The 27,125-nt window shown below is 41.1% G+C and overlaps 2 protein-coding genes across 5 annotated transcripts; one reads left to right on the top strand and one right to left on the bottom strand.

The window, feature by feature from the left end:
- Positions 1 to 2,633: 2,633 nt before the first annotated feature.
- On the top strand, positions 2,634 to 12,781 carry METTL3 (methyltransferase 3, N6-adenosine-methyltransferase complex catalytic subunit). Of its 3 annotated transcripts, none has more exons than XM_014844428.3 (11): positions 2,634 to 2,950; positions 6,947 to 7,164; positions 7,262 to 7,666; positions 8,668 to 8,843; positions 9,375 to 9,591; positions 9,819 to 10,006; positions 10,387 to 10,425; positions 10,609 to 10,717; positions 10,838 to 10,903; positions 11,074 to 11,186; positions 11,838 to 12,781. In XM_014844428.3, exons 1-11 carry the CDS (start codon positions 2,851 to 2,853, stop codon positions 11,947 to 11,949), a joined length of 1,743 nt encoding a protein of 580 aa, XP_014699914.3. In that variant the 5' UTR covers positions 2,634 to 2,850; the 3' UTR covers positions 11,950 to 12,781. The 3 variants fall into 3 exon arrangements, 2 of the variants coding, with proteins under 2 accessions (XP_014699914.3, XP_044621227.1); XM_044765292.2 differs by having other exon boundaries at positions 2,667 to 3,121; XR_011501489.1 differs by having other exon boundaries at positions 2,723 to 2,950; positions 10,609 to 10,742.
- TOX4 (TOX high mobility group box family member 4) lies at positions 11,772 to 27,024 on the bottom strand. 2 transcript variants are annotated; one of them, XM_014844427.3, is made up of 9 exons: positions 26,898 to 27,024; positions 26,618 to 26,686; positions 20,011 to 20,253; positions 18,876 to 19,136; positions 18,292 to 18,522; positions 16,738 to 16,818; positions 15,394 to 16,137; positions 14,054 to 14,217; positions 11,772 to 13,370 (listed from the first exon to the last, which is right to left on the bottom strand). In XM_014844427.3, the coding sequence occupies exons 1-9, from the start codon at positions 26,901 to 26,903 to the stop codon at positions 13,310 to 13,312; spliced, it is 1,860 nt and encodes a 619-aa protein (XP_014699913.1). In that variant the 5' UTR covers positions 26,904 to 27,024; the 3' UTR covers positions 11,772 to 13,309. The 2 variants fall into 2 exon arrangements, with proteins under 2 accessions (XP_014699913.1, XP_044621228.1); XM_044765293.2 differs by lacking the exon at positions 26,618 to 26,686 and having other exon boundaries at positions 26,898 to 27,008.
- Positions 27,025 to 27,125: the final 101 nt, after the last annotated feature.

Raw genomic sequence — 27,125 nt, 5'->3', positions numbered from 1 at the left:
GTTGACCTGCAGAATTCTGGGGTTTTCTTTTTAAACTTTTAAAAAAATTTTTCCTTTTTCTCCCAAAGTCCCCTGGTACATAGTTGTGTATTTTTAGAAATGGGTCCTTCTAGTTGTGGCATGTGGGATGCCGCCTCAACATGGCTTGATGAGCAGTGCCATGTCCGCGCCCAGGATTCAAACTGGTGAAACCCTGGGCTGCTGAAGCAGAGCGCGCCAACTTAGCCACTCTGCCACAGGGCCGGCCCCCGCAGATTCTGTTTTTAAGATGAATCAACCCCCTTCATTTTCCAAGGCTATATCCAGTACTCTCTTTCTCCTCCAAGACTATTTCATTTTACTGCCCTATAATTTCTGTGTATTTCATTTCTATGTGTTAAGGACCTTGAAAGAAACAGTGATCTTATAATAAGTGAGGGATTCAGATTTGTGAACAGTTAACTGTAACAGTGCTATAATATAGCAATAATGGGATTATTTTACTCCACTAATAATACATGTGTCTAAACATAGGGCCACACGGGATACATCCCAAATGAAAGAACAAAACATCCCTTGTCAACTTTCTTGAGGGAAGTTGCTAAACCAAGGTTATTTTTTTAAATTAAATTAAATTTATTATTATTTTTTTTTTTTTGAGGAAGATTAGCCCTGAGCTAACTACTGCCAATCCTCCTCTTCTTGCTGATGAAGCCTGGCCCTGAGCCAACATCCATGCCCATCTTTCTCCACTGTATATGTGGGACGCCTACCACAGCATGGCTTTTGCCAAGAGCTGCCATGTCCGCACCCAGGATCCAAACTGGGGAACCCAGGGCCACTGAGAAGCAGAACATGCACACTTAACTGCTGCGCTACTGGGCCAGCCCCTAAACTGAGCTTATTAAAGGAGGTAAAAACCCTCAGGTAAAGCAGTCTCCTTGAGTAGTCTTCCACGGTCTCCATTAGCCAACCTTCCCAAGAGGATTTCAGTGGAGGAAGATAACATTTTTTGCTTCTAATTTAGGGTAATCCTGAGACTTAAATGTCCAGAGATGGGTCCATATTCATTTCTGTTCCCTTTACCTCAAGGCTCAGATACAAAGTTACACACCTCAAAAGATAGTGTGAATTACCTACTAAGTAAATTAAATTCAGAAATGGGATAGAAATGAATATTTTGATCACTACTAAATTTCCACAGTACCTCACACATAGTAGTCACTCAATAAATATTTGCTGACTAAATGGATGAAACTGCCACATTCCAATACACATACATACATCTTTCTTCTTAATAGCCCCGCTTCATATTCATGCTTTCCCTCCCATTATTATCCATAACCAGCTTCTGAGCTAATTAAACGTCGTATCATCAAACACTTAGTTACAAGAGGCTACCAACCATTTCCCCTATCTCTAACTCTCCTTCCTCCCCATCTCAAACCAATTAGAACAGCAGATTAATCTTAAAACACTCCCTATTCACAAACCCTAAATTATCTCCTGTTGTATTCTGAATTAATTGCAAGCTCTTTACTCAGGTAACACATACCTTTTCCAATTTGGCCTCAAATACAGAAACATAAATATCCTCCCAGATTCCCAAATATAATTCACTATGTTCTAGCAAACTAATCTGGATTAGAGGGGCATACATCCTCCTTTCCTAACTCTAGTCTAGACCTTTGCTTTTATCATGTCATTGGCCTGGAATTCTCTCCCATAGCTTTAGTGAAGCTAAAACTGTCACTTCAAGCCTGAACCTTGATGCCACCTTTCCAACGCCTTCCTGGGTCATCTGGGTTTGGAGTCCTCCTCTTCTTTGCAATTATGTTTATCTTTTAAAGCCTATGCTCATGCTGCCTTATGCTGTAAAGATGGCTCAATATTAATAAGCTGGGTCTTAGTGCCTTTAGGAGACCAGAAACTCTTTGAAAACAGGAGCCATGGCTTTTCAAGCTATTCTTTCTGACACATTGGATAAATCAGAGGTTCCCAAATACTTCCATTCAGAAAACCCCATTAAAAACAAGTTAAAAAAACAAGGAACTTTTGTATTTAAAAGTTTATTACACATACAGAGAAGTGCACGTACCAAAATATTTTCATAAACATACTCATGCAACCAGCTCCCAGAATAAGAAATGCAATGCAAGCAGAACCTCAGAAACCTCCCCTAGTGCCCCCTTATGAAGACTCTATTTTAATGTATTACATACAATACTTGCAGATTTGGTATAAGTAAGAAGAGTGAGCATATGTAGTTGTAGATCCCTTATAATATCTCTGCTCCATCATTCCTCCTCCTCCTTCAAAGAAGTACGGGCACACACCCACAGATTGGAAACCAATTTAATAGTTGTATCTTTGTAAATGAACGCATGGAAACATAAGCCTACAACATCTTCAGTGGAAAAAGTATGTCAGTATTAAACTGTGAAAAGGAATTAGTGATCTTTCATTTTCAAAATCTGTACTATACGTGCAGCTCTACGAGCACGTTCAAAACCCAGGTCAGCTCACAGGACTCGCCCTTTAAATCTAACATGGCCGCATGTGCGTCTACAAGCAACATGGCCGCTCTGCCAGGCACCAACATGGCAACCACAGCCTCACGGCACCCGGAAGCACGCGAGAGCTCCAATAAAAAAAGTATCCGCCATTCTGCCAACACCTAAGGTGGCTCCCTTTTGAGCTTCAAAGCGAGGGCGAAGACGGAAATGACTTTTCGGTCTAGTGGATCTCCCGGGATCTCTTTCCTGTTAGCCTTGGGTGTCCGCGTGAGAATTGGATATTTCCTGAAGCTGGGGCTGGGAGGTGCTAGTCTGCCGCGCCTGATTCGAGACGTGTCCGGGTTGGGAGACTAGGATGTCGGACACGTGGAGCTCTATCCAGGCCCACAAAAAGCAGCTGGACTCGCTGCGGGAGAGGCTGCAGCGGAGGCGGAAGCAGGACTCGGGGCACTTGGGTGAGGCTCGGGGCTGTCGGGTCGCTGCTTAGCCGGCGAAGGCGGGAGGGGACCCTGGAGAAAAAGACGGCTCCGGAGTCGGCGCCCTTCCCCAAGCGGCCATTTCTTTAATGCCTCGTGGGTTGGTACTCTTCTCCTCTCCGCTCGGCAGCACGGACGCCGCGCCCTCCGGCAAGTAGTCGCGGTTTCTTGCCACCCCGGGCCTTGGTACCTCTAGTTCACCTGCCTGGGACGGGTGCCCGGGCCCCACCCCCGTCCGCCTTGCTGACTCCTCTGTCTATGAGAATGTCGCCTTTGCCGAGGCCTCTCAGCTACCTATCCTTTGAAGCATCAAGTCCCCTTTTGTTGCTCCCATGGTGCCTTTTTCTTCTTTCGGTTATAGCGACTGCTTTGTACTGGTCATTTCTTTGCGACTGTGGACACCAGAGAGCAAGGACCGAACCTTAATAACCACAGTGCCCAGCGCAGTGGCCCTCACAGAACTGGCACTGGGTGTTGCTAAATGAGTAGAGAAACTGGTATTGTCGTAGGCATTTACATACCGAGCGGGAATCTGAAAACATTTGTTTCTTACTTTTTAACTTTTTCTCCCCTCCCGTTGCCCCCCGTGTCACAGTCATAAAACTTGAAGGAACTTCAAAAGATTGTCAGCTCCTGCCCACGGCCCTCTCCCCCCCCCCCGCCCCCATCCCCAGTACAAGCCCCGAATTATTTACGGCAAATCAATGATAAAGATCTGCAAGGATAGTGAAACCATACCACCCTTGTGGTAGCTTATTCCAGTGTTTATATACTCGAGTCCATCTCTAAATCTGATCTTGATGCATATTAGGTCCATGCGCTCATCTTCTGGCCCCTGGAACTAGAAGATGCTTTGGCAGGACTCTCACACCATAATAAATAAACATCTATTGAGTATCTACAGTGTGCGTTAGTCTAGTTAGACAAAAATAAGTAAGATATTGTCCCTGCCCTCAATGAGTTTGAAATTTTAGTTGGGGATAAAGGATTGATACTTATAAAAAGTCAGAAATACAAAATGATGTATGTAAAATGCCAAATGAATGAGTCCACAATGAGTGCAGTGAAGGGAGAAGTAACAAGAATTGGTTTAATCAGTGAAGGCATCATGGAGGAGTTGGCACTTGAAATTTGGTCTTCAGGGTTGTATAGGACTTAGAAAAAGAGAAGTTAAGAGGGCAGAGTGAGTAGAGGAAGAAGTGCAAGTCATATGATCAGGAATTGATTAGCAATCAAGCATTGGAGTAGTTAACTGAATTACCAAAGAGGGAGAATTTTTTTCTTGATAATATAAACTTCACTTGCTTTGACGTCTTATTGTGATTCTGTTTTCTGTTTTCTTCTTATTCTTTGGTTTCCTGTTTCTGAGCCTTTTATTTTATGCATATCGATTTTAGATAGAAAATGTGACAATTACATCTCTGTCATAGACAGATGACCCAGTTGCTTCTTGATTTATCATAGACTTCTGTTACTGGGCTTAAGTATCCCATCAACTTTTTCAAAAACACCATTTTGGAAGAAGTGATTGAGGCATTTCTGCTATATATATGTATATTCCTGAAAAACTGCTTCTGCAAAAACCTGCATTAAAAATAGTAGGGCTTATAGAAGAGATAGGTTTAGAAGAAGCCTGCTGAAAACCTATAACTTTGTTACTGGTGCGCTTATGCCATTCTACTAAAAATAGCAGCATAGTTGAATCTCTACTGGTGTTTCTACCTTTAATGAAAGTCATTCCATCTGCATAGCCTGTATACCCTGGGGCTCCTACTTCCTGCTTCCATCCAGCAGTCTTGTTTTTGTTTAACCAAGGGAAATGTCTTTGCAGTTTCTTCATCTGAACTTGTAGCTTCCCAGATAGCTTAACATAGTGCCAAGTGTAGCACTTCTTGAAGCCACTAAACCAGTCATATTTTTTTAAAAGGCATTTCTGTAGGAATCTCACTTTTTTTCCTTTAGGTATTCATATATTGCTGAAGTTTTCGCTTTAACTGTGAGAAAATTTGCCTGTGGGCACTTCAAAACATTAGCATGATGAAAAACATCATGTATGAACCAGCAAGTTTTCCATGTTATTTTGACAGTCCCTTATTTGCTAATTGCGTATGAGCTGATTTGCACTGAATAAATACATTGTAGCAAAACAGATTGTACTTGGATAATATTTGAGAGAAGTCAGAGAAACAAACAAACTGTGGAGTGTGTTGTAGAGGCCCTTCAAGTGATCATCAGGTAAGCAACAGTGGGATTTGGGCTATCTGGATTAGTTGCTCAATCAGCAAAAAAGAAGAGGAGCTAATAGTTCCATTCTCCTGTAACTAGAAACTCACCAATTTACTACATTTGGACACTGTAGGTTATTGAGTTTTCACTGTACATATTTCAGTAAGAGGCAATCTAGCTTTGTTCTGTCACCTCCCCATATTGTCCACATGGATAGCCTGTTACTCCATTTTAATCTCCTTGGCCTTTTTTGCAGTGTAGAAAGCTACGACAGCTTTGGGTGAGTGCATTTCTTCCAGGGAGATTTATTTAATTTAGTGTGGAATAATTTGTTTTACCTTCAGCAGTGGCAATTGGAAAAGGGGACCTGAGAATTCCAGTAGTTGTTTGCTTTAACAAAGTGATCTACAAAATTAATCTTTCAAAAACCACTATATCACTGTAATACATCATTGACTATTTTGTGTTCAGCTTTGTTTTTGTCATTTTAGAGACAAATGACATCTATCTGTAGTTTCGTGGGTTTTTTAAATTCCTTAAAAAGGCTGTAATTATTTTTACTATACTTCTTTACACATCTCCATTTCTAAATTCATATTCTTTAGATGAATGAATCTAATTGCTCTCAGTCATTTTAAGTTCCACTTCACTTTTCCATGGTATTAACCACACTTTGGTATTAACCAAACTTTGTACCTATGCAGACCTAACCACTAAGGCCTTGATACTTCATCCAGGTCCTTGCTAAACATGTTTAATAATTTTGACAAGATTGTATTCTCCCTTGAATGTAAATGCTTTTTTTTGGATGTAAATATCTCTTGATTTGTATATCCACCTAATAATGCATGGTTAAGACTCCTAATATATCCATCTAATAATATGGTTAAGACTCTTATAAAAGTGTTTTTGAGGTTGTGATTAAACATATATTGTCTTCTGTCCCAGAGCTTTGGCTGATATTTGGTATTGTGGGAATAGGTAGAGATGAAACACACAAATTACCCCAGCCTTTATTTTGGTTATTTCAAAGAATACATTTCTTTGAATGTTAGAATTCTTAGGAAAACATCCTGAGAGTTTAATATTTCATCTCTATTTTAACTAATCACAGATTTTAGCCTTTCCCAAAGGTAATATTTTGTCCTGATTCGAGTTTCTTAAATCTCATTAAGGTTATGGTGGCCACCCAGCTCGCGAAGTAGTAGACTAGATGATCAAAATAGTTAGGAAATATCACTTGATGACCAGCAAAGTTTTATAAGATTTTTGTGTTTGAGTGTTAAAGTCCACATCATTTTAACCCCCAACACTCTCATTTTGTACACCTTCTGATGGCCAGTGGCCTTAATTCAGTAAAATTCAAACTCCATTTCTCAAAAAGATCTGATCACAGCTTCAGCTGTTGAAAATATTTCTGGCTTTTAAATTCAGGTTGATTATATGAGTTGTCATTTAGAGTGACTGAAGGAAGGTGGTATGGACCTTTCAATCTACCATGCTGCTAATTTATTTCCTTTGAAGCACAGCAAGGACAAGGAATTAGGAAGACATTTCTCACCCAATAGAGAAAAGGTAAGCAGTTCCCAGAAAATCCAGGATTGTCTTGTCAAAGCAGTGAATACTTGAGTGTGATTGAGGAAATCACACGAGTGCTAAATTTGGTCATAGGATTTCCTGCATGAAATGAACGAATGTATAGACCAACAGTGGTTGCCCTTTTTCATTTTCACTTGTCTTCATTCCTAGATCTACGGAATCCAGAGGCTGCACTGTCTCCAACCTTCCGTAGTGATAGCCCAGTGCCTACTGCACCCACTTCTGGTGGCCCTAAGCCCAGCACAGCTTCAGCAGCTCCTGAACTAGCTACAGACCCCGAATTAGAGAAGAAGTTGCTACACCACCTCTCTGATCTGGCCCTAACATTGCCCACTGATGCTGTGTCCATCCGTCTTGCCATTTCCACGGTAATGAACTGATGAGACAAGGTTGGGATCTGCCACTTTTTCTTTTCTTCAGTTCATGGTCTGTGCCTTACTGCCCTCCCCTCCCCTCCTTCCCTAGCCAGATGCCCCTGCCACTCAAGATGGGGTGGAAAGCCTCCTACAGAAGTTTGCAGCTCAGGAGTTGATTGAGGTAAAGAGAAGTCTCCTACAAGATGACGCACATCCCACTCTTGTAACCTATGCTGATCATTCCAAGCTCTCTGCCATGATGGGTGCTGTGGCAGAAAAGAAGGGCCCCGGTGAAGTAGCAGGGACTATCACAGGGCAGAAGCGGCGTGCAGAACAGGACTCAACCACAGTAGCTGCTTTTGCTAGCTCTTTGGCCTCTGGTCTGGCCTCTTCAGCATCAGAACCAGTCAAAGAACCAACCAAGAAATCAAGGAAACATGCTGCCTCAGATGTTGATCTGGAGATAGAGAGCCTTCTGAACCAACAGTCTACCAAGGAACAGCAGAGCAAGAAGGTGGGTAGATGGAAGTGCTTTCACACATACTCTTTGTCTTATAGCTTTGGTTGAGAGGAATTTACCCTTAGGGCAAGGAGCAATTCTTAGAAATGAGGGTTGAGAGCAGTGGTTCTCAACTGGGGGTGATTTTGCCTCTCTCCGTCTCCCCAGAGGACATTTGGCAATATCCGGAGGCATTTTTGGTTGTCAGAACAGGGGAGTGCTACAGGCATCTAGTGGGTAGAGGCCAGGGATGCTGCTAAGCATCCTACAATCATAGTAGGACAGCCCCACACAATAAGCAATTATCTGGCCCCAAATGTCAATAATGCCAGTGTTGAGAAATTCTGATTTAGAGAATCTTTGTCATTGGATCTGTTTGGAAGAATCATCAGATCAAGGGAAAAGGAATCTAAATATAGAATCCAAATATAGAAATAGAGGGAGAAGAAAGGAGATGAATATTGGAAGACAGTCATATGTACCACTAGTTATGAAAATTGATGATTAAACAATATGCATTGGCAGTGTAGTAGTTCTTTGTATAAATACTGGATCCACATGAGTTCGCATCCATTTGCTACTTCTAGCTGTGTGAACTGAACAAGTTAGTTAACTTCTCTTGAGCCTTGATCTTCTCATCTGTAACGTGAGGATAACTAGTATACCCTCTTACAGAATTGTTACGTAGACTCTGAGCTAAACAGTAAAGTGCTTAGCACTGTGCTTTGGTTCAGTACCTAATAAATATGAGTGGTTTTTGTGGGAAGGAGTGCTTTCTTGCAGAGGGAGGATTAGCGTGCTTATCAGTAGGAACGAGGCTGCTTGTATTTTAATTCCAACCCAAATGCAGATTTGTGAGAAAGGTGACAAAGCTCTTCCAGGACTCCGATTTTCCCATATTAAGTTAGCTCATTTACCCCTTATAGGACATTAATGTCAAGTAGAATTTACAGAGGTGGTTTAAGGGCTAATTTTATCTCCAAACCCTTTTAAATCCAAGGCTGCTTCTGTCACAGGTCAGTCAGGAGATCCTAGAACTATTAAATACTACAACAGCCAAGGAACAATCCATTGTTGAAAAATTTCGCTCACGAGGTCGGGCCCAAGTGCAAGAATTCTGTGACTATGGAACCAAAGAGGAGTGCATGAAAGCCAGTGATGCTGATCGGCCCTGTCGCAAGCTGCACTTCAGGTCTCTTGGGAGAGGTGGGATGGGTCTCCTAGAAGCAGTCATTCCTTTTCAGCACATTCCTTCCAGTCATAGGAGTTCTGTCTTTAATTCTGTTATTTAGTCTAGGGTTTGTCTATGACCTCTGGACTGTGAAGGTATACTTTCAGAAGTAGTGTTCCACAGGAGGGAATACGGCTGTACTCACAAGTAGATGTGAGATTTTTTTAAATGCCCCTTCTTGCAAAAGCAAGGCATCTCTGTCTCTGAGCTCTTAGGTTAGTGTTTTATTCTGTTCTATTGAGCAAGCCATCTGTTACTTCCTGTCATAAGGAAATTGAGTCTGCTCAGAGAGGATTTATAACTCTTTAGTGTGAATTACGGATTTCCATGTCACCTGCCTCCCTTTTCTGAAAACTCTTGGAGAAGCTCTAATGAGAGAATTTTAGGAGAGCGTAATAAGACAGGAAATTTTGAAACCATTTGGAACTTGAACTGTGGGATCTAACTTTGGAACACCATTTCGATTCTGATTCTCCCTTTTTACTTCCCCAGACGAATCATCAATAAACATACTGATGAATCATTAGGTGACTGCTCTTTCCTTAACACATGTTTCCACATGGATACCTGCAAATATGTTCACTATGAAATTGATGCTTGCATGGATTCTGAGGCTCCTGGGAGCAAAGACCACACACCGAGCCAGGAGCTTGCTCTTACACAGAGTGTTGGAGGTGACTCCAATGCAGATCGACTCTTCCCACCTCAGGTACTTGTCTGCTCAGAAAACTGATCTCAACTTACGGACTTGCATCTGAGTAGGGCAGCTGTACTTGTAGGAAAGCAGGGCATAGTCAGCAATCTGTCTTGCTGACTGGGAATGGAGTGGGATACATATGCTTATAAGGGAGAAGGAAAATCAAACGGCAAAGAGGGACTGGGGCCATGAATCTGAGTGTGAAGGAAGGGAAGATGACCAAATACCACCTCATGCAGTGGATCTGTTGTGATATCCGCTACCTGGACGTCAGTATCTTGGGAAAGTTTGCAGTTGTGATGGCTGACCCACCTTGGGATATTCACATGGAGCTGCCCTATGGGACCCTGACAGATGATGAGATGCGCAGGCTCAACATACCAGTACTGCAGGATGATGGCTTTCTCTTCCTCTGGGTCACAGGCAGGTAATGCAGTTCAAAGATATGTAGGTATGGGCAGATATAGTACAGAGTGAGTACTGGGTGGGAATAAAATCCTGGGTTTTCCTAGCCTTGCTATTAAATATATGACTGAATCAGCCCTTTTTTTCCTACTGAGACCTAATGCCTGTTTGTAACACAAATAATACCTTGATTTCTATTTAACTCTACATTTGTTCTTTCTGAAAGGTAAGGACATTGAACATAGATACTCTGTTTTATCTTCCTTCTTTGATCCATCCTATTGCCCTAATGGTGTCTTGCATGTTCATATTCACTGAATGTCTACTGAAAACACTTATCTGTCTTGAAGGGAGAAAAAATAGGGGCATGGATGTAGCTGTTTAACCCTTCTTTCTTTCTAGGGCCATGGAGTTGGGCAGAGAATGTCTGAACCTCTGGGGGTGAGTAGCAACCATTGTGTTGCTTTCTTTTGAGGGAAATACACACACAATTGCTATAGTTGAGATATGGGTTCCCTTCTCCCGGAGTATTCTCTGTGACTCTTTGCTTTTGTAGCGTAGATAGTGCTATCCCTAAACTGTGAAAGCCCGATTAAAGCTCTAGTTCTTTCTTCCACTCCACAGTTATGAACGGGTAGATGAAATTATCTGGGTGAAGACAAATCAGCTGCAGCGCATCATTCGGACAGGACGTACAGGTCACTGGTTGAACCATGGGAAGGAGCACTGCTTGGTGAGCAGCAATGTGGCCCAATTCAGTAGGTGGAGCAAAAGAGGAATTGTTGGATTTCTTATTGAGAAAAAGTTCAAATGCTGGGGTTTCATAAGATAATCTGTTCTCTGTGGCGGGCAGGTTGGTGTCAAAGGAAATCCCCAAGGCTTCAACCAGGGTCTGGATTGTGATGTGATCGTAGCTGAGGTACGTGCTTTCCCAGGTATCCAAAGGTTCCACACTGTAATTGGTATCAGTTACTCAAGTCAGGTGTATTCTTAGCTCAAGTTCTCTCATTTGGATCATAAACATAAATGGAAAGGCCTAGAAATGCAATCTTGCGTAACTTAAAAGTAACTAGAGCCTTTATTTCCTAGGTTCGTTCCACTAGTCATAAACCAGATGAAATCTATGGCATGATTGAGAGACTATCCCCTGGCACTCGCAAGATTGAGTTATTTGGACGACCTCACAATGTGCAACCCAACTGGTAAAGTGACCAGAGAACATGCTAGCCCCCAAGGGCAAAACTGTTTATGGTCAAGGACAGAAGTTAGTAGAGCTTCACCTCACATTCCTCTACTCTATAAATGGGCTTCAGAGGATTCATAAACCACCTACAATTGTATTTAAACTGTTTTATGGGATTCTGCATTTCACTGGAAACCCAACAGGCTTTAGGATTCAAACCACTGCTCTCTCAGGTCTCCAATTCTTTTTACAAGATCTTCCTCAGTTAATCTATAGGATGTATTGAATCTGCCCCCTGGTGGTTACTAAGAATCTATGTATTACCTGTCAACAATTTTAGTATCTTTCATCCTGTTAGAGCTTAAATGACATGCTGCTAGCATTTTACTTATCCAAAGAATACTCACTGGCAGCACCAACTTTGTGAAGTAGGCCTGGTTTGCCATCAGTTATTAACCCTTAAGTAATACAGATCTAACCTGTTTTAACACCACAATCTGTGCCCAATTCCTAACCAGTCGTATTTTAATATTAAGGTCTTTTAAAAAGAATTGGCATGACTATTTGATGAGATGCTAGGTAGTCTTAATAAAAGGTAAGCATCTTTTAACAATATTAAGTCTTTTAATTCCAGGATTTGTGGTTTGCCCTTTCTTTGCTGTTGCTTCAGGATCACCCTTGGAAACCAACTGGATGGGATCCACCTACTAGACCCAGATGTGGTTGCCCGGTTCAAGCAAAGGTATCCAGATGGTATCATCTCTAAACCCAAGAATCTATAGAAGCACTTCATCACAGAGCTAAGCATCCAGAGCCATGGCTTTGCAGGCTGCACCTGAAAAGTAATATTTGTACAATAGCTTTTTTCCTTATTTAAATAAAAGTTTGTATTGTAGTTGGGATTTCAAGGTCAGATTCTGGCTCTGCCACTTAAAAGTATCTGATCTTATGTAACTCATCTCTCAGTATGATTCCTTGTATGTAAACTAGGAATATTACCTACCTCATTGGGTTGTTGTAAGGGCTCAAACTAAATGAATACATGGAAAACATTAAGATGTTGATTATACTGCATAGGCTCAAAGTGACAGCAATTAGTACTACATGAACATTGTAATCAAGAAGGGGTTCTCTGGGACAGTACTTTTCAAGGTAAGATTGGAGTTTCACTTAAGGTTATTATCTCTAGGGCCAGCATGCTCTAAACATTTGCTTATTGTTAGAACTAGGTGGCTTTGCTAGATTATTCTTGAGCTTATTTCCAAGAAAAATGAAATAAGCACATCTTAGATTAAATTTAAATAAGTGCCTAGGGTATGCAGAAAATTAGCTTATATATTATGTAAGTGAAAACACCTCTGGCCTTTGTTTTAAAAGATATTTCATATTATGTAAGTGAAAACACCTCTGGCCTTTGTTTTAAAAGATATTTCATCAAACACAAGTGAACACAACTTCTTTAGACTTTGGTGAAACCTCATATTAATTTAAGGATGTAGAGGTCTGCCGTTTACACTCATAAACTGTGATAACTCAGATAAGGAGGGATGTTGACCACAGAAATATTATTTGTAAAGAAAAATAAATAAAATCCTAGTTGATGATGTTTTTCCTAAAGCCCAGTGTGCCTACTACGTTGAAAACCTTTGTTCTCAAAGCAACGTATAGATGTGATAGTAATAGTCTTTGTTTAAGAGGTAACCCTTAATGCAACCTTTCATCCCCTTTGAAATGGATGCACATGGTGGTATTTTCTCCTAGGCTCAAGTCTGAGTACTTTCCATCATTTTAATAATCTTTTAGGCATGTCCTATGACAATTACACCAACAAGTTTCCTCAAACAACATCCCCCACCCCCTCCGCCACTATGTTCTGCTTGTCCATATTCCCTTCACCCTTTCCTCTTCTGTTATCACTGGTATTTCTGCTTGTACTTGAAAGTAAAAAGCAATTCCAGATACAGCAAACAATCCCTGCTCCATAGCTTGGCCCCAGTTGAAGAGAGAGAAAAGGGGAGAAGCATGAAGGATCACCGTAGGTTGAGATCAGGCACTACCAGAAGCCCAGCTTGTGTTTTAAAAACAGGCTCTTGGACGTGTTCCCAGCAGATGAGTCTTCACTGGCTTGGAGAACAGGAAGGACTATTTAACAAACACCACCGTATTTGAATTTCTAGAGGCTACCCAGGCCAAGAAAACATCCCTAAGAGAGAAAAAGATACACACAAACTTAAAATTACAGCCTAGAGGAATTTTTTTTAACTTAGTCTTAAACAATTAGGTTCCCTGATAATCTGTAGCATCAAGGTGAGATGATGTCCACCCATTAAGAATATAAGGGCAATGGGCCTAAAAGTCAGAAGTACAGGCAATCTTAATTTACTGAAGAGCATTTGAGATAGGAAATACCAACGCCGTGTTTCATGGATAGAGGTAAATCCCAGGAAAATTTTGGGAGATGGGCAAAATCTTCAGAACTTCTCCCCTCAACTCCCATTCCCGCCGCACTTAGCACCATATTGTGCTACTTACCACTTATCCATTCCTCCTCAAATTCTAATTCCCTAAGTGGTCTGATTTGTACTAGGACATAAGCTAATATTCATAGTCATTAAGCTTAATGTGTCATATTTTAAAGAGCATACACAAGGGTAGTGTGGTAACTGAAAAGCAGGAGCTACTAATTAATGTCATCTCTGGCTATGTGGCATGTAGTCTTTTTTTAAGCAGGGGAACTTTTATATAACTTCTGCAATCAGACATATATATAGCAACTTACTCTACCTAAGGTAAGGTGGTGCTGATTATATGCTCAGGGTTACGATGTTTTCCAACACAGTTAATTTAGCAATACCTGAATTATAGGAAAGGGAACTATAAGCTCACCTGCAGTGCTTCACAACACACTCATTGCTGCAGTACTCATTGTCCCAGTCCTTACTCACAACAGGAGGGTTCTCACAACCAGACCTCACACATCGAGGCTGGGGTGAGAGTGTCACAGGAGACCCACTCACCAACTCAACATCCATTTGAGATGGAGAATCAACCTATGAAAGGAAGAGAGCACCGAAGATGGATTAGATTGCTACCTACCTGGCTTAGCTAGCTAGTCAAATTAACTTTGGGACCCAATGGAGCAACAGGTGTATAATCCCTCACATATGGGGGTGAAGTTCCAAAAGAAGGTGAGTTCTTAGTCTCCCCTTCCATATCCATCCAGCTTTATAATTTTGCCAAGCAGACTGACGAAGATTTTTCCTATCAAGGGAATGTTGGCCATATGTTAATACTCTTTAATTTTAATCTTATCCATCACTGGCTTTATGCCACACTTGAATAACATTCCTCTGAAAATATCAAATCAAAAGTAGAGTGTGGGGCCGGCCCCGTGGCCAAGTGGTTAAGTTTGCGTGCTCCACTGCGGCAGCTCAGGGTTTCACGGGTTCAGATCCTGGGTGCGGACATAGCACCACTCATCAAGCCACAACTAGAAGGACCCACAACTAAAAATACACAATTATCTATGGGGAGCTTTGGGGAGAAAAAGGAAAAACAAAATCTTTTAAAAAAATGTAGAGCATGAGTAGAGGTTGTGTCACCTCAACTAAGATTGGGAGGGCTAAAGAAGACAAAATGTGCCATTAGGAAAAGGGAAAGAACTTGGAGGTTCAGTTTCCTGCTGATGGGGGGGAGGGGTATTCATTTTTCTTTAAAATCACTGCTTCATTAATATGAAGCTAGTCTCAAACAGACCTGTATTTTAAAATGACTACTGGTCCTGCACAAGCTAAAACTAGAGTATCTGATGTCTGTTTATGTCTGGAAAGACTCAATTTTTCTAGCTATCCATCCCCCAACTTAAGACATCAAGTCAAGCAGTCAAGATTTAGGAGAAATAGGATTTATCTCCAAAGCTTAGGATCCTCGGGGAGACACCTCCAAAAAATAACTCTATGCTGAGGCTGTATCCTCTCCAGTCAAACTATAGTATTACCTCTGCTTGGTTAAGGAGTTGACTCGGATGGGAGGCCCTCTTAATGTTTCTCACCAAGGACACTACAGAGTTTCTTAGGTGGGATAAGTCGCGGTACAGGAAACTGTCCTCTACTGGATGTTTCTTAGTGGTTGCAAATGCTAGTAGCAACCCTAATTTTATTGAATCAACCAAAAATGCTCATACATTTCCCCTGGTCTAGAGGAAAGACTTGAAAACAGAGGCTCACCTCAGGAACTACATCTGTGATCATCTCACAGATTGTCTCAGGAGAGGTTTCCTCCACTGTATGGGCCTCAGGGCTGTTATTCACAGGTCGCTCAGGACTACTTTCCATAGCTGGTGGGACTAAGGTAGTCTGCATTTTCAGAGTGGGTGGAGGCACAAATTTGATCTGCAGAGGAGGTGGTTGTTGCTGTAAATTGATTCTACCTTTCTGAGGTGGAGGCTGTTGCATGGCCTGGAGTGGGGGAGGCTGTTGCAGAATGGTCACTTGCTGCTGAGTAGGGGGCTGAGGCATCTGTTGCAATGGAGGGGGTTGTAGTCGGGGTGGAGGCAGTTGCATAGAAGCAGCAGCTGCTGCTGCTGCCTGCAACACGGACCGAGTAACAATCTGGGCTTGCTGACTAGGCTGGATTGTAGCTGTACTGGTTTGACCTAGTTGGAGCCCTCGGGAGGTCACCACCGTGGCTGGGATAACTGTAACCATCCCTCCTTGAGACATGGTAATAGAAGAGGGCAACATCTGTTTGGTAATAATCAACTTGGTGATATTGGGCTGACCCCCAGGCCCAGAAGATGCCTGGTTTGCCACATAGGATGAAAGAGTGGAGTTAACAACAATGGAAGGGGACAGGGCAGGGGGCTCTGTTGAAGCTGGTGCTGGAGATGCTGGGTCAACAGTAGCCACAGGAGGTGGAGAAGGAGTCTGTGATGGTGGCACTGGATCCAATTCTACTGTTTCCACAGTGGCCTAAAAGAAGACCAAAAAAAAAATGTTATTGGGAGATTTACTCTCCTCCCAGGACAGGTTCTCTCTAATCACCTCTCAAGAAAAGATACGATAGGGGCTGGCCCCATGGCCGAGTGGTTAAGTTCCCACGCTCCGCTGCAGGCGGCCCAGTGTTTCGTTGGTTCGAATCCTGGGCGTGGACATGGCACTGCTCGTCAAGCCACGCTGAGGCAGCATCCCACATACCACAACTAGAAGGACCCACAACGAAGAATATACAACCATGTACGGGGGGGCTTTGGGGAGAAAAAGGAAAAAAAAAATAAAATCTTTAAAAAAAAAAAGAAAAGATACGATAACAGATTGGAAAAAAAAAGAAAGAAAAGGAGCAGCTGTGGGTGCTATCCTCGCTAAAGTAAACAATGGAAACAACAAAAAGAAACATTGGTAAGATTTTATGATGGAAACAATAGGAAAGCTGTTATATACTTTTAAGCTTTTAATACTAAATAATATTAATAGGTTCCACAGGTTCTTGGTGGTATTTACTTCTTCTGTTAACAAACACCTCAAAACATCTTTTTATTGGTTCAAATATCCACCCTTCCCTAACTCTCTTACCTGACACTCCTGATTGTCTTTATAAGCAGCCAGTGCCTTCAGATACTCTTTCTTGGCAGCTTCAGTTTTCCTCTTATATACCTGCAAGAAAGAGAGACTGTTTAAAAACTCCCCATACTCCTAGAAAAGACTGATAATTCTATATTATTCATCAATGAATGATAATTCATCTCAGTCTAAATACTGACAACTCCTTTCAGTGAATACACTTCTGAAAGCTAAATAATCAAGAAAGCCTCGAGCAGGCCCCGTGGCCGAGTGGTTAAGTTCAGTAACCCAGGGTTTCACCGGTTCAGATCCTGGGCACGGACATGGCATGGTTCATCAAGCCATGTTGAGGTGGCGTCCCACATAGCACAACCAGAAGGACCTACAGCTAGAATATACAGCTATGTACTGGGGGGTTTTGGGGAGAAGGAGCAAAAAAAAAAAAGACTGGCAGCAGTTGTTAGCTCAGGTGCCAGTCTTTAAATTAAAAAGAAAAAAAAGAAAGCCTCCATGGCAGACTCACCAGTGACCATGCATCTGAAAGCCAGCCAATCAACAAGAGTCTTGGCAGCATAACTACACTTCTAAAGCTAACACTAACCCATGCCCACAAAACAAATGCTGACCCTAAAACTATGTAAGGTCAGTACTCTGCTTAGCCTAGGATTGTGTCTAACCAGTATACTCTTCCTGAAGGAATGAAGTAAATTGTTTGCAATCATGGCCAGAAGAATTCCTCCCGCATAGCTCTTCTCCCATTAAGAGGCGAAACCTATTTCCCCTTCCTTTGAATCTGGACTAGCTCTATGAATTGCTGGGACCATTAGAATGTGGCTGAAGTGACACAAAGAGACCTTGGGGCATCTGTTTTTGTTCTCTTGGAATACTGCTCTGCCATACTGTAGAGAAGTCAATCTAGCCTATTTGGAGGATGAGAGGCCATGTGAAGGAGAACCAAGGAACCCCAGCCAATAGGTAGCACGAACTGCCAGACACGGGAGCAAAGTCATCTTGGTCAGCCATACCAGCTTTCATTTAACTACAACCACAGGAATGAGCCCAGGCAAGAACACCAGGAAAACTACTCAACCAATTTACAAAATCATGAGAAATAATAAACTGCCATTGTTTTCAGCCATTAAATTTGTGGTGGTCTGTTAGGCAGCAACAGATAACCGGTACAAATTATCTATAATAAATTCAGCTTGTTGTTTCAAATGTTAAGTAGCAGACTCACTTTGACATAAGACCTGGAGAGTCTAGGGTAATAATGATTACAGCCATTTTCAATTTCAATTGTATCTTATATTTATGTAGTACCACAATGGTCAGTTATTTTTTTTAATCCAGATTAAATTTAGGGAGATTAACTATAGTTTTCAAGTGTATACTGTACTATGCAATGAGAAAAAACTAAACTAAATTCTAAATCCAAACTTGGTAGTGGATTTTAGAGTTAGCCACAGTATGCAATTAAAAAAAGAATAGCCTAATATTACAGATGGGAAAAAAACGAGGCTTAGGAAAGGACATTCATGATCCACTGGTTCCTCATGATTTGCTCACCTGTTTTTGCTCCTCTCCAAGACTGTCCCACATGGAGGCCACAATTTTTGAAACCTCTCCAAAAGTGGCATTGGGATTCTGTCCCTTGATGGCAGCCTGTGTATCACGAAAGAATAAAGCATATGCTGAAACTGGTTTCTGAGGTTCATTAGGATCTTTCTTTTTTCTCTTCTTTGGGGCCTTCTGCTTTTTCCCTGCTTCCACCACGACTGTCTTCTGGCTGGGAAGTTGCTGTCAGGGAGAAAAGAGAGAGAATTACAAGGAGGAAGAAGGGAAGTATCATGTCTGGAGAACTGTAAGAAAAGGACTTTTATATTGGGGAAACTAGTCACATGGATGGAATTTTCAAAAATGCTAAAAATAGAGGCAACAGGATTACAACATTAGTATAGTATGTGAGGACCAATAAGAATGGGGATTGGGAGGAGCATTATAAACTGTAAATTGAGAGGCGGGACCCCATACCCAGAAAAGAGCAGAGGAGATGGTAGGGGAGGAGTAAAGAATATTGAGTAGGATCTGTATGCCAAGAGTTCTATCCTAGAATGTCATGGCAGATTTGCTTTTGGCAGGGAATGCCTCACCCTCCGGAAATCCTCAACACCATCCTCATGAAGTGAACTAGTAGGTGAAGGGGTGGTTGAAAGACGATCCTCAGGTGACTGGGCAGGTGGCAGGATGGTGCCACCCCCTAAGCTCAAACCAAGTTGAGAACTCAGTTCTGACTGATCAATGGTGGTCAACTGGCTATGCCCCATCAAGCCAGATGTCATGTCTGTCATTGGTACATCAATTGTAACAGGTGGGTTGGCGCTATACTGAGTTCCTATAGAATGGTCCAAGTCCTGAGAGAAGCAGAAGGACTAATTAAACACTAAATATAAAAAACACCACTCTTCCCCCCCTTGAATTCAGGACAGTTTATAAACCCACTGCTTATCCAGACTGTATCACTGATTAAACTCTAAACATGAAATAATTTGTCTACATATAAGACATATTAAGCTATTTAATAAAGTAAAGAAATTAGTAAAGTCACTTCTTTGTACTCAAAGGCCTATTCCAAAATAACTAAGAACAACCAGTAAGTCTTAATTTTGGACAAGTTAACCAAAAGAGCAAATGAATTATTCAGTAATCTGCAGATAGTGATGACACACAGGGTGAAGAAAAACTTTCTCCCTGTACCCTCCCAAAATAATGGCTTTTAAAGTTGCAATACACAGGCAATCAGAGTAAATCAGGCCAATGTTAGAGATGTCTGGCCTCAAATATAGTCTGTGGAGATGTGCCGATGAGATGCACTGGAAGCTCAATACACTGATTTATAACACACACCAATCCAATTAATACATCTGGTTCAGGCTGTTTTTGAATAAATCCCCCAACGTGCCACACTCACATTTGAATCCTAGGATGTGAAGGCCATAATTGAAAGGGGGGAAAAAACCTTTGTTCCCCTCAAAAATCATAATAAATCATTATCATTTCAGGGCTAACATTGGACACTTTACAATTTTAAACCATTTTTCAAGTAAAACTGATTCAGATGATAAATCCATTTATTCTGGGGAAAATAAGTCTTTGTTGGTGAGCCTTGAGCCACAAGAATGAGAAATAAGTAATATCCAAATGTAATAGGGAATAGAGAGTCATTTTTGTCTCCCCTAACACTATACCCATGAGCTTGGGTAAGCCTGATGATGTCTTGCCCCTTACCATGGTCAAGCCCCCACTCAGGAGCCCCCCGCCCTGCTCCATCAAGCCATGGGTCATGCCCACAGGCATGTCCAATGTCTGGACCCCATACTGGGCTGAAAAGCTGCCATCCTGAGAGGAGGACGGGTCTGCCAGGTCATCGAAGTGGCCAACCACATCTGAAACAGCCAGTGAGGGATCAGAATCCAAGGAGATAGGTGGGATTTCAAATTCCTCATCACCCAGGCTTGGTGTATGGAATGTCTGTAGGGGGAAAAAAGGGAAAAAGAATTAGTGGGAAGAGGAAGAAAGGCATACTGCTAAATGAAGAACACAGCTAGGTACTGAAGATTCTCAATGTACCTCTTTTCAGCCTGGATCCTATTTTTGTTACCAATTTCTTAGGACCTATTTAATTTTACAAATAAGCCTCTCTTCTTCTTCATACCCTTGGTCATATGGCACATACAAACCTGCGAACATCAATCACAGTTTTCAATTCTTTCTCTCTTTTCTACCCTTACCATCTTGGCTGTTGTAAACTATTATACCTATCCTTCTAATGAATAACTCTTTTAGCACCATTAGTAAGGACCCAGCCTTTATAACTTGTTTAGCTATGATGCTTAACACCTCTCTAAAGATTCTAACAGATAGCAATTCTTTCACAATTACTACACCCGCACCATTAGACCACAGAAATTCACTATCAACCAGATAATTATCCTGTGACTGTTGTTTTAGGTTCCTCTGAAGCAAGATCCGAAAAGGCACTGTCATGGGAACCTTATTTCCCTCTAAAATACACGCACTTAGAGTTTTCTACCTCTTCTCCATTTCAGAAATCATGATGTTAACAATAAATAAGATTCCCATTTTTACAGGATTTTTGGAAAACCCAACAATGCCAAGATAAGGATAACAGTGAGGAGAAAAACTTTCATAAGAGCTACAGTCAAGAGGCAAACTGGTTCTCTAACAGTTCCAGAACACATTACTAGTCTTGCTCTGACCAAGCCTTTCTGCAATGAAAGAAGAAAAAGATTACTCCAGCTGGCTAAAGATCCGAAATCCTTTCCTCTGAGTCCAACCACCAATAACAATATACTCTTTCTATTCTAAATGGCGCCACCTTTCATGGAACTAACACATCAATGTCTGACCTTAGATGTATTAAATGCTATGGTTCCCTTTCTGACACTAAAAAAATAAAATGGTGGCATCTGCAGCACTAAAACATTACAAATAATAGCAAGAGACTTTGGTGTCAGGGAGGTCTGGCTTCAAGTTCCAGCTCTGCCACTTACTACAATATGACCTTGAATGGGTTTTCCTCATTTATAAAATGGGAGTTATAAAGGTAATCTCCTTATATGATTATTATGAGGATGAATGGGATTTAGTGCACAAAAGCTTATCACATTGCCTGATACATATAATTGCTTAATAAGTGTTACTAACCATTGTTATTAATTAATAATATTAATATCCAAATTATTATTAACTTATCACCTGCCTGAACCAATCATCACAGATAACTGGAATTTCAGAAACTTTAAATTCTACCAACCTGACACATGGCATAGTAAATATCAATCTATTGAGATAAAATTCAATAGGTACCCACATTTTTTTTCATGATTAAACAATGCATTCATTAAGAGTTCTTCAAGGTTTTTCTAGATCCAGACAGGGTCTCACTCATATCGCCATTTCTATTTTAATGAAGACATGGCTAGAAAGAATATTTTCAGCTAGTTGTAACTAGGGAGAAAAAAGTATGTCTGTGAAATGCCCAATCTCGCTGAATCACACTGGCAAACAGAAAAACAGTTTCCTAGAAGACAAAAAGATATGGATATAGCTTCATTTCTACATTTTCCTTCTCCAAGATCCTTACTATTTTACTTAGAATGGTAAAAATTTGGTCATTGTCTGAGCTATTACATGAGAGCAGCACAGAGAGCATAGGAGTAGGTAGATCTTGATGGGAGAAACTAAAACTGTCTCCCAAAACTGAACTTTTTTCAGTAACCAACTCATAATTTTTGTTATTGTGTGGAAGTTCTTAACTTCAGGTTCATGACTCTTTCTAAAAGTTCAGTTTAGGTTCCTGTGAGCATTTTTCAGGAAGAGGGTACAAAGATTATTAACGAATTCTTACGCAAACAAACAAAAAAAGTTACAGGGACAGGAAAAAGGAGTGGGGAAACATTCATTGTACTAGATTAATAGTGTATGATAGTGGTTTTCAAGTTTTTTAAAGATACAGTTTGCTTTGGTAAAGCAAAACATGCCTATCCTCTTGTGCTTACCACAACAAATAAAGAAGCAACTCTGAGGAGACATGAAAATGATACAATTTCTCAATGAGAACTGAAAAAGAATAAAAATTCATATCTAAAACAAGAGACCAGTATTCTAAAAAGGACTAGCCCTTAAAAACCATCTGGAATGCTCTCATAGACTACACTAAAAACCAGACATGCAGAGATTTCATTGTATGGCATTAACAAGGCATTCTTTCTATGCACCACCCCCTGGAATGTGGAAACAGCTTTGTAATTCAGTATCCACAGCTTTAATGGTGTTTTGGGGGTTTTGTTTTATTTGTTTGTTTCTTCCTTTAAGTAAGAAGAGTAAAATAGCTGTAATGATCAAGAATGCAGATGGGTAAACCACATGCTAGAATAAACACAGGGATCCACTCTAAATCTCTTTTACTACCACAAATGATCTGTAATATGGGTAAAATCCAATAATGAAATCTAAAGTTATTTTATTTAGTGGATCTACTACATAACTGGATCATACTCTATCAAATACAAAACAAAGATAAAACTAACAAATATTAAAGTAAAACTAAATGATATGGATACACAAGGAGAAAATAGGAACATGACGCAGCTCGGCTACGTTCTCACTAAGCTTTTTTTTCCTTCTCTGTTAAATTCCTGGGCCTTTTTGAGAAAGGAAGCAGTTTGGGAATTAAAGCTTATAAACAAGGATGCTTAGCTCTTGAGAGAACCAAAAAATAAAAAATACCATTTTCCTCCCATTCATATTCCTCCATACCAAAACACAGAATCCAATTATTTCCTTAAATGGTTTCTTGTGCAGATTATTCATTTTAAAGAAATTTACTTTAACCCAACACCTATTTACTAAACAGTACACTAGTACTATGGGTTATTAAAATAGTCAATTGTTCTTAAAAACTGATATAGTAGTGAAAATTTTAACTATTCAGACTGAAATCATTAACTGGTTCCAATGTTATACGTACTTCTCCTAATTATGAATAGGTATCTTTATGACTTATTTTCTCCACAGTGCTCAAAGCACAGTATCATTATGTAAGAGCCAACCTGAATGAGAGAAACAGAAAGATTAAACTCCTTTCAGATTATAGCGTTTTCCTATCTCAAGGAATGCTGTAATAAATGCTAAGGCCTCCTCTCTGGACACCTTTTAAAAAATTATTTTTTATTTTATTACTTATGTAAAGTACATAAATTTTAAGTGTAAAGCTCAATGAATTTTTATGTATGTAAACACCCAATTAACCACCACCCAGATCAAAGATACAGAACATTTCTATCACTCTAAAAGATTTTCTCATGTTCCTTCCCAGTCAGTACTCCCTCCCTTTCACAACAGGTACAACTATTCTGATTTCTATCACCATACTTTTGTTATTGTTAGTGCCGTCAAGTTGATTCTGCCTCCTAGTGACCCTGGGTACAGCAGAGTGGAACCCTGGCCCAGTCTTTTTCCATCATCCTCTCATCTTCCGGCACTATATCACCATAGTTGAGTGCTGGCTATTCTCTATCTTCATTGAAAAATGAATATAGTGTCTATTCTTTTACGTCTGGCTGCTTCTACACAATATATTTTTGAGATCACTCAAGTTGCATTTATTTGTACTTTGTTCTTTTCTTTTGCTGTGACCATACGTGTTTTTGGTGAATAAATGCACTTGTTTCTCTCATGTATATCTCGAGTGGAGTTACTGGTTAGGTATATGTTTATCTTTAGTAGATAGAGCCAATTTTCCAAAGTGACTGGATCAATTTACACTCTCGCCAGCAATGATTAAGAGTTATCTACATCCTTGTCAACTCTCGGAATTGTCAGTCTTTTAATTTTAATGATTCTGGTGGGTGTGCAATGGTATCTTCTTATGATTTTAACTGGCATTTCCCTGATGAGTGATGATGACACTTTTTCATATGCCTAATAGCAATCTGGATATCTTCTCTTGTGAAGTTTGTGTTCAAATCTTTTGCCCATTTTTAAATTGGATTCTTTCTTTTACTCTGCAGAAGTATTTGATGTATTCTGAATATGAGGCAGGTATATGTATTAAAATATCTTCTCCCAGTCTGTGGCATGCCTATTTAATTTTTCTTTTTTTTTTTTTTTTTGAGGAAGATTAGCCCTGAGCTAACTACTGCGAGTCCTCCTCTTTTTTTGCTGAGGAAGCCTGGCCCTGAGCTAACATTGTGCCCATCTTCCTCTACTTTATACGTGGGACGCCTACCACAGCATGGCGTGCCAAGCGGTGCCCTGTCCACACCCTGGATCCGAACTGGCGAACCCTGGGCTGCCGTGAAGTGGAATGTGCGCACTTAACCGTTGCGCCACCGGGCCGGCCCCTATTTAATTTCTTGATGTCTTTTGATGAAAATCAGTTCCTAATTTCAATGAAGTCCAATTTTTCAATTTTTTTTATGGTTCGTACTTTTGTGGACATCTTTTTTCAAGAAAACTCTAAAAGTTATTCTTCTCCTCAAAGAAAAATTTTAAAATATTACTTTTACCTAGTTCTAAGTTATATTTGGGTGGCTCACAGTAAGACCAGATATGACAAAACCCACAAACTAATTAAAATAAAGCTTAAAAAAAAATAAGAGAGCAGAGGCTGGCCCCGTGGCCGAGTGGTTAAGTTCGCGCGCTCCGCAGCAGGCGGCCCAGTGTTTCGTTGGTTCGAATCCTGGGCATGGACATGGCACTGCTCATCGGGCCACGCTGGGGCGGCGTCCCACATGCCACAACTAGAAGGACCCACGGCAAAGAATATACAACTATGTACCAGAGGGGCTTTGGGGAGAAAAAGGAAAAAATAAAATGTTTAAAAAAAAAAAATAAGAGGGGAAGGGAAGGTGAAGAAGTTGGAATAAGGAGGAGAACTGTTAACAAGGAGACAGATCCCTGGGCTAAAGGAAGCTACTGAAATTTAGTTATGAGCTTGTTGGCAAAATAGTTTTGTTTTTTAATTTCTTAAAGTCATAAAAGTAAAAACAAAGATAGAATCAAACCTGGAAAGTTTCTGAAGAGGCCAATGTGAAATTTATAACACTCTAAATAAAGAAATTTAAATTGTGGAGACCTGATTTAGAAGAAATTGGCAATGATTCACTTGCATGTGGATGAGGCCAATGTGAGATTTACAACACTCCAAATAACGAAATTAAACCATGGACATATCACTCAGAAGAAACTGGCACTGAGACTGCAAAGCATCAAACAGATTTTCATTTTATATCATTTCTAAATTTGCTGCTCATTTGATTCATATTTTCCCCTGCTTAGGAGAAGAATAATAAATAATAGCAATAAAAAAGTTAAACTACCAACTGTCTCTTGTCAATCTAATTCTCATTCATGGAAACGTTAAGATTTATTATAGGATAAGCCCATTCTTGGTATAAGAATTCTTGGTGTAAAAAACTTATGCGAATGATACAGACTACCTTTGAAAAAAAATTAAAATCTCCAAAAGATGGTAGAAAGTTCAAGACTTCAGTTTCTCAAAGACCAGGAGATTAATTTTTGTCTGTTCCATCTTTCTCTTTTGCCCATAACTAATACATATCTATATTATGAAAATATTTCAACCAAAACTTTGCCACGAAAAACTTTTCCACTAAAGGACCTCACCATAACCATTACCTCTATTTCACATCACAAAAAACTATTATTACAGCCATTTGACATCTGGGGAAACTATGACATACGAAGGTGAAGTAACCTGCCCAAACTGAGTCACTGGCAAACATAAACGCATGTTCTACTCAACTCCCTTCGTGTTTTCTGGCAATTATCTCCTTTTATCCTGTCACAAGCATAACAAGCTAACACCATGTACGTAAACATAACTCTTCTTTTCATCAAGGAGTAGGAAGCTGAAATGAGACAAAGACCCCTTCAACAGAGTTCGTTTCAAGAATGAACAAATGTCCACAGTTAACCCCTGCTGGGTAAACTCCTCCTCTCACCCCAGTTTCTTTAGCTGAAACATTTTCTTTCCGCTGAGATCCCCCAAGACTGTTTAGTTACTCCTCTCCAACGAAAGGAGACAATTCCACTCTGTCTTCCGATCCAGAATCACTCTTAAATAGGTTAGCTCTTTCCAACGTCCTGCTTTTCTGATGACAGCAGCTTCCCAGGCCTTCCCCACAGTCCTCAAAGGCTCTGGAAGCAGCTGCCACTTTTCCCTACACACCAACCGCGGCCCCTGGTTCCCAGCCCCCGGTCCCTGGCGTCCGCGCTCTCCTCCCCACCACCCTGCCCCACCGCTGCCTCACGCCCTCCCCGCGCAGCGTCGGCAGCTCGTGCTCACCTCGGCCCCCGACAGGAAGGGGTGCGAGGGCCCTGTGATCGTCAGGTAATTGTCATTTCCTCCGGGAAACTGGAAACCAAAAGAAAGCCGCGGGGATAAGTTAGGGGAAACAGGGAGTTAGCTCAGAGCGCCGGATACTGACCCCAACATTCTGACAACACTCCCCAAACCCCGCTCTCTCTCCCCTCCCGTCGGCCGCCTCTCCCCCCGGCTTCCCGCCTCTGCTTCAACTCTGTTGGCCGCGCTCTCTCGCCAGCCTTCTTAGCGCTCAGGCTCCTACCTCCATCTTCACACAACGGCTATCACCGTCTCAGACCCCTCATGGCTCCCACCGCCCCCACAGGGCTCGGAACTGCCGTCACTTCCGCAAGGACGCGCGTCGCTCTCCGCTGATTGGAAGGAGCGCCGTGGGGCTGTTGCGAGTCAGGCCCGGGAAGGCCGAGCGGACGGAAAGGCTAGCTATCGCCCCCTGGAGCTTGGTGGTATCATGGCACGTAGAAGTGTTAAA

The sequence above is a fragment of the Equus asinus genome, chromosome 2, assembly GCF_041296235.1.
Source record: "Equus asinus isolate D_3611 breed Donkey chromosome 2, EquAss-T2T_v2, whole genome shotgun sequence".
NCBI lineage: Eukaryota > Metazoa > Chordata > Mammalia > Perissodactyla > Equidae > Equus > Equus asinus.
This window is presented reverse-complemented; position numbering and strand designations above follow the sequence as displayed.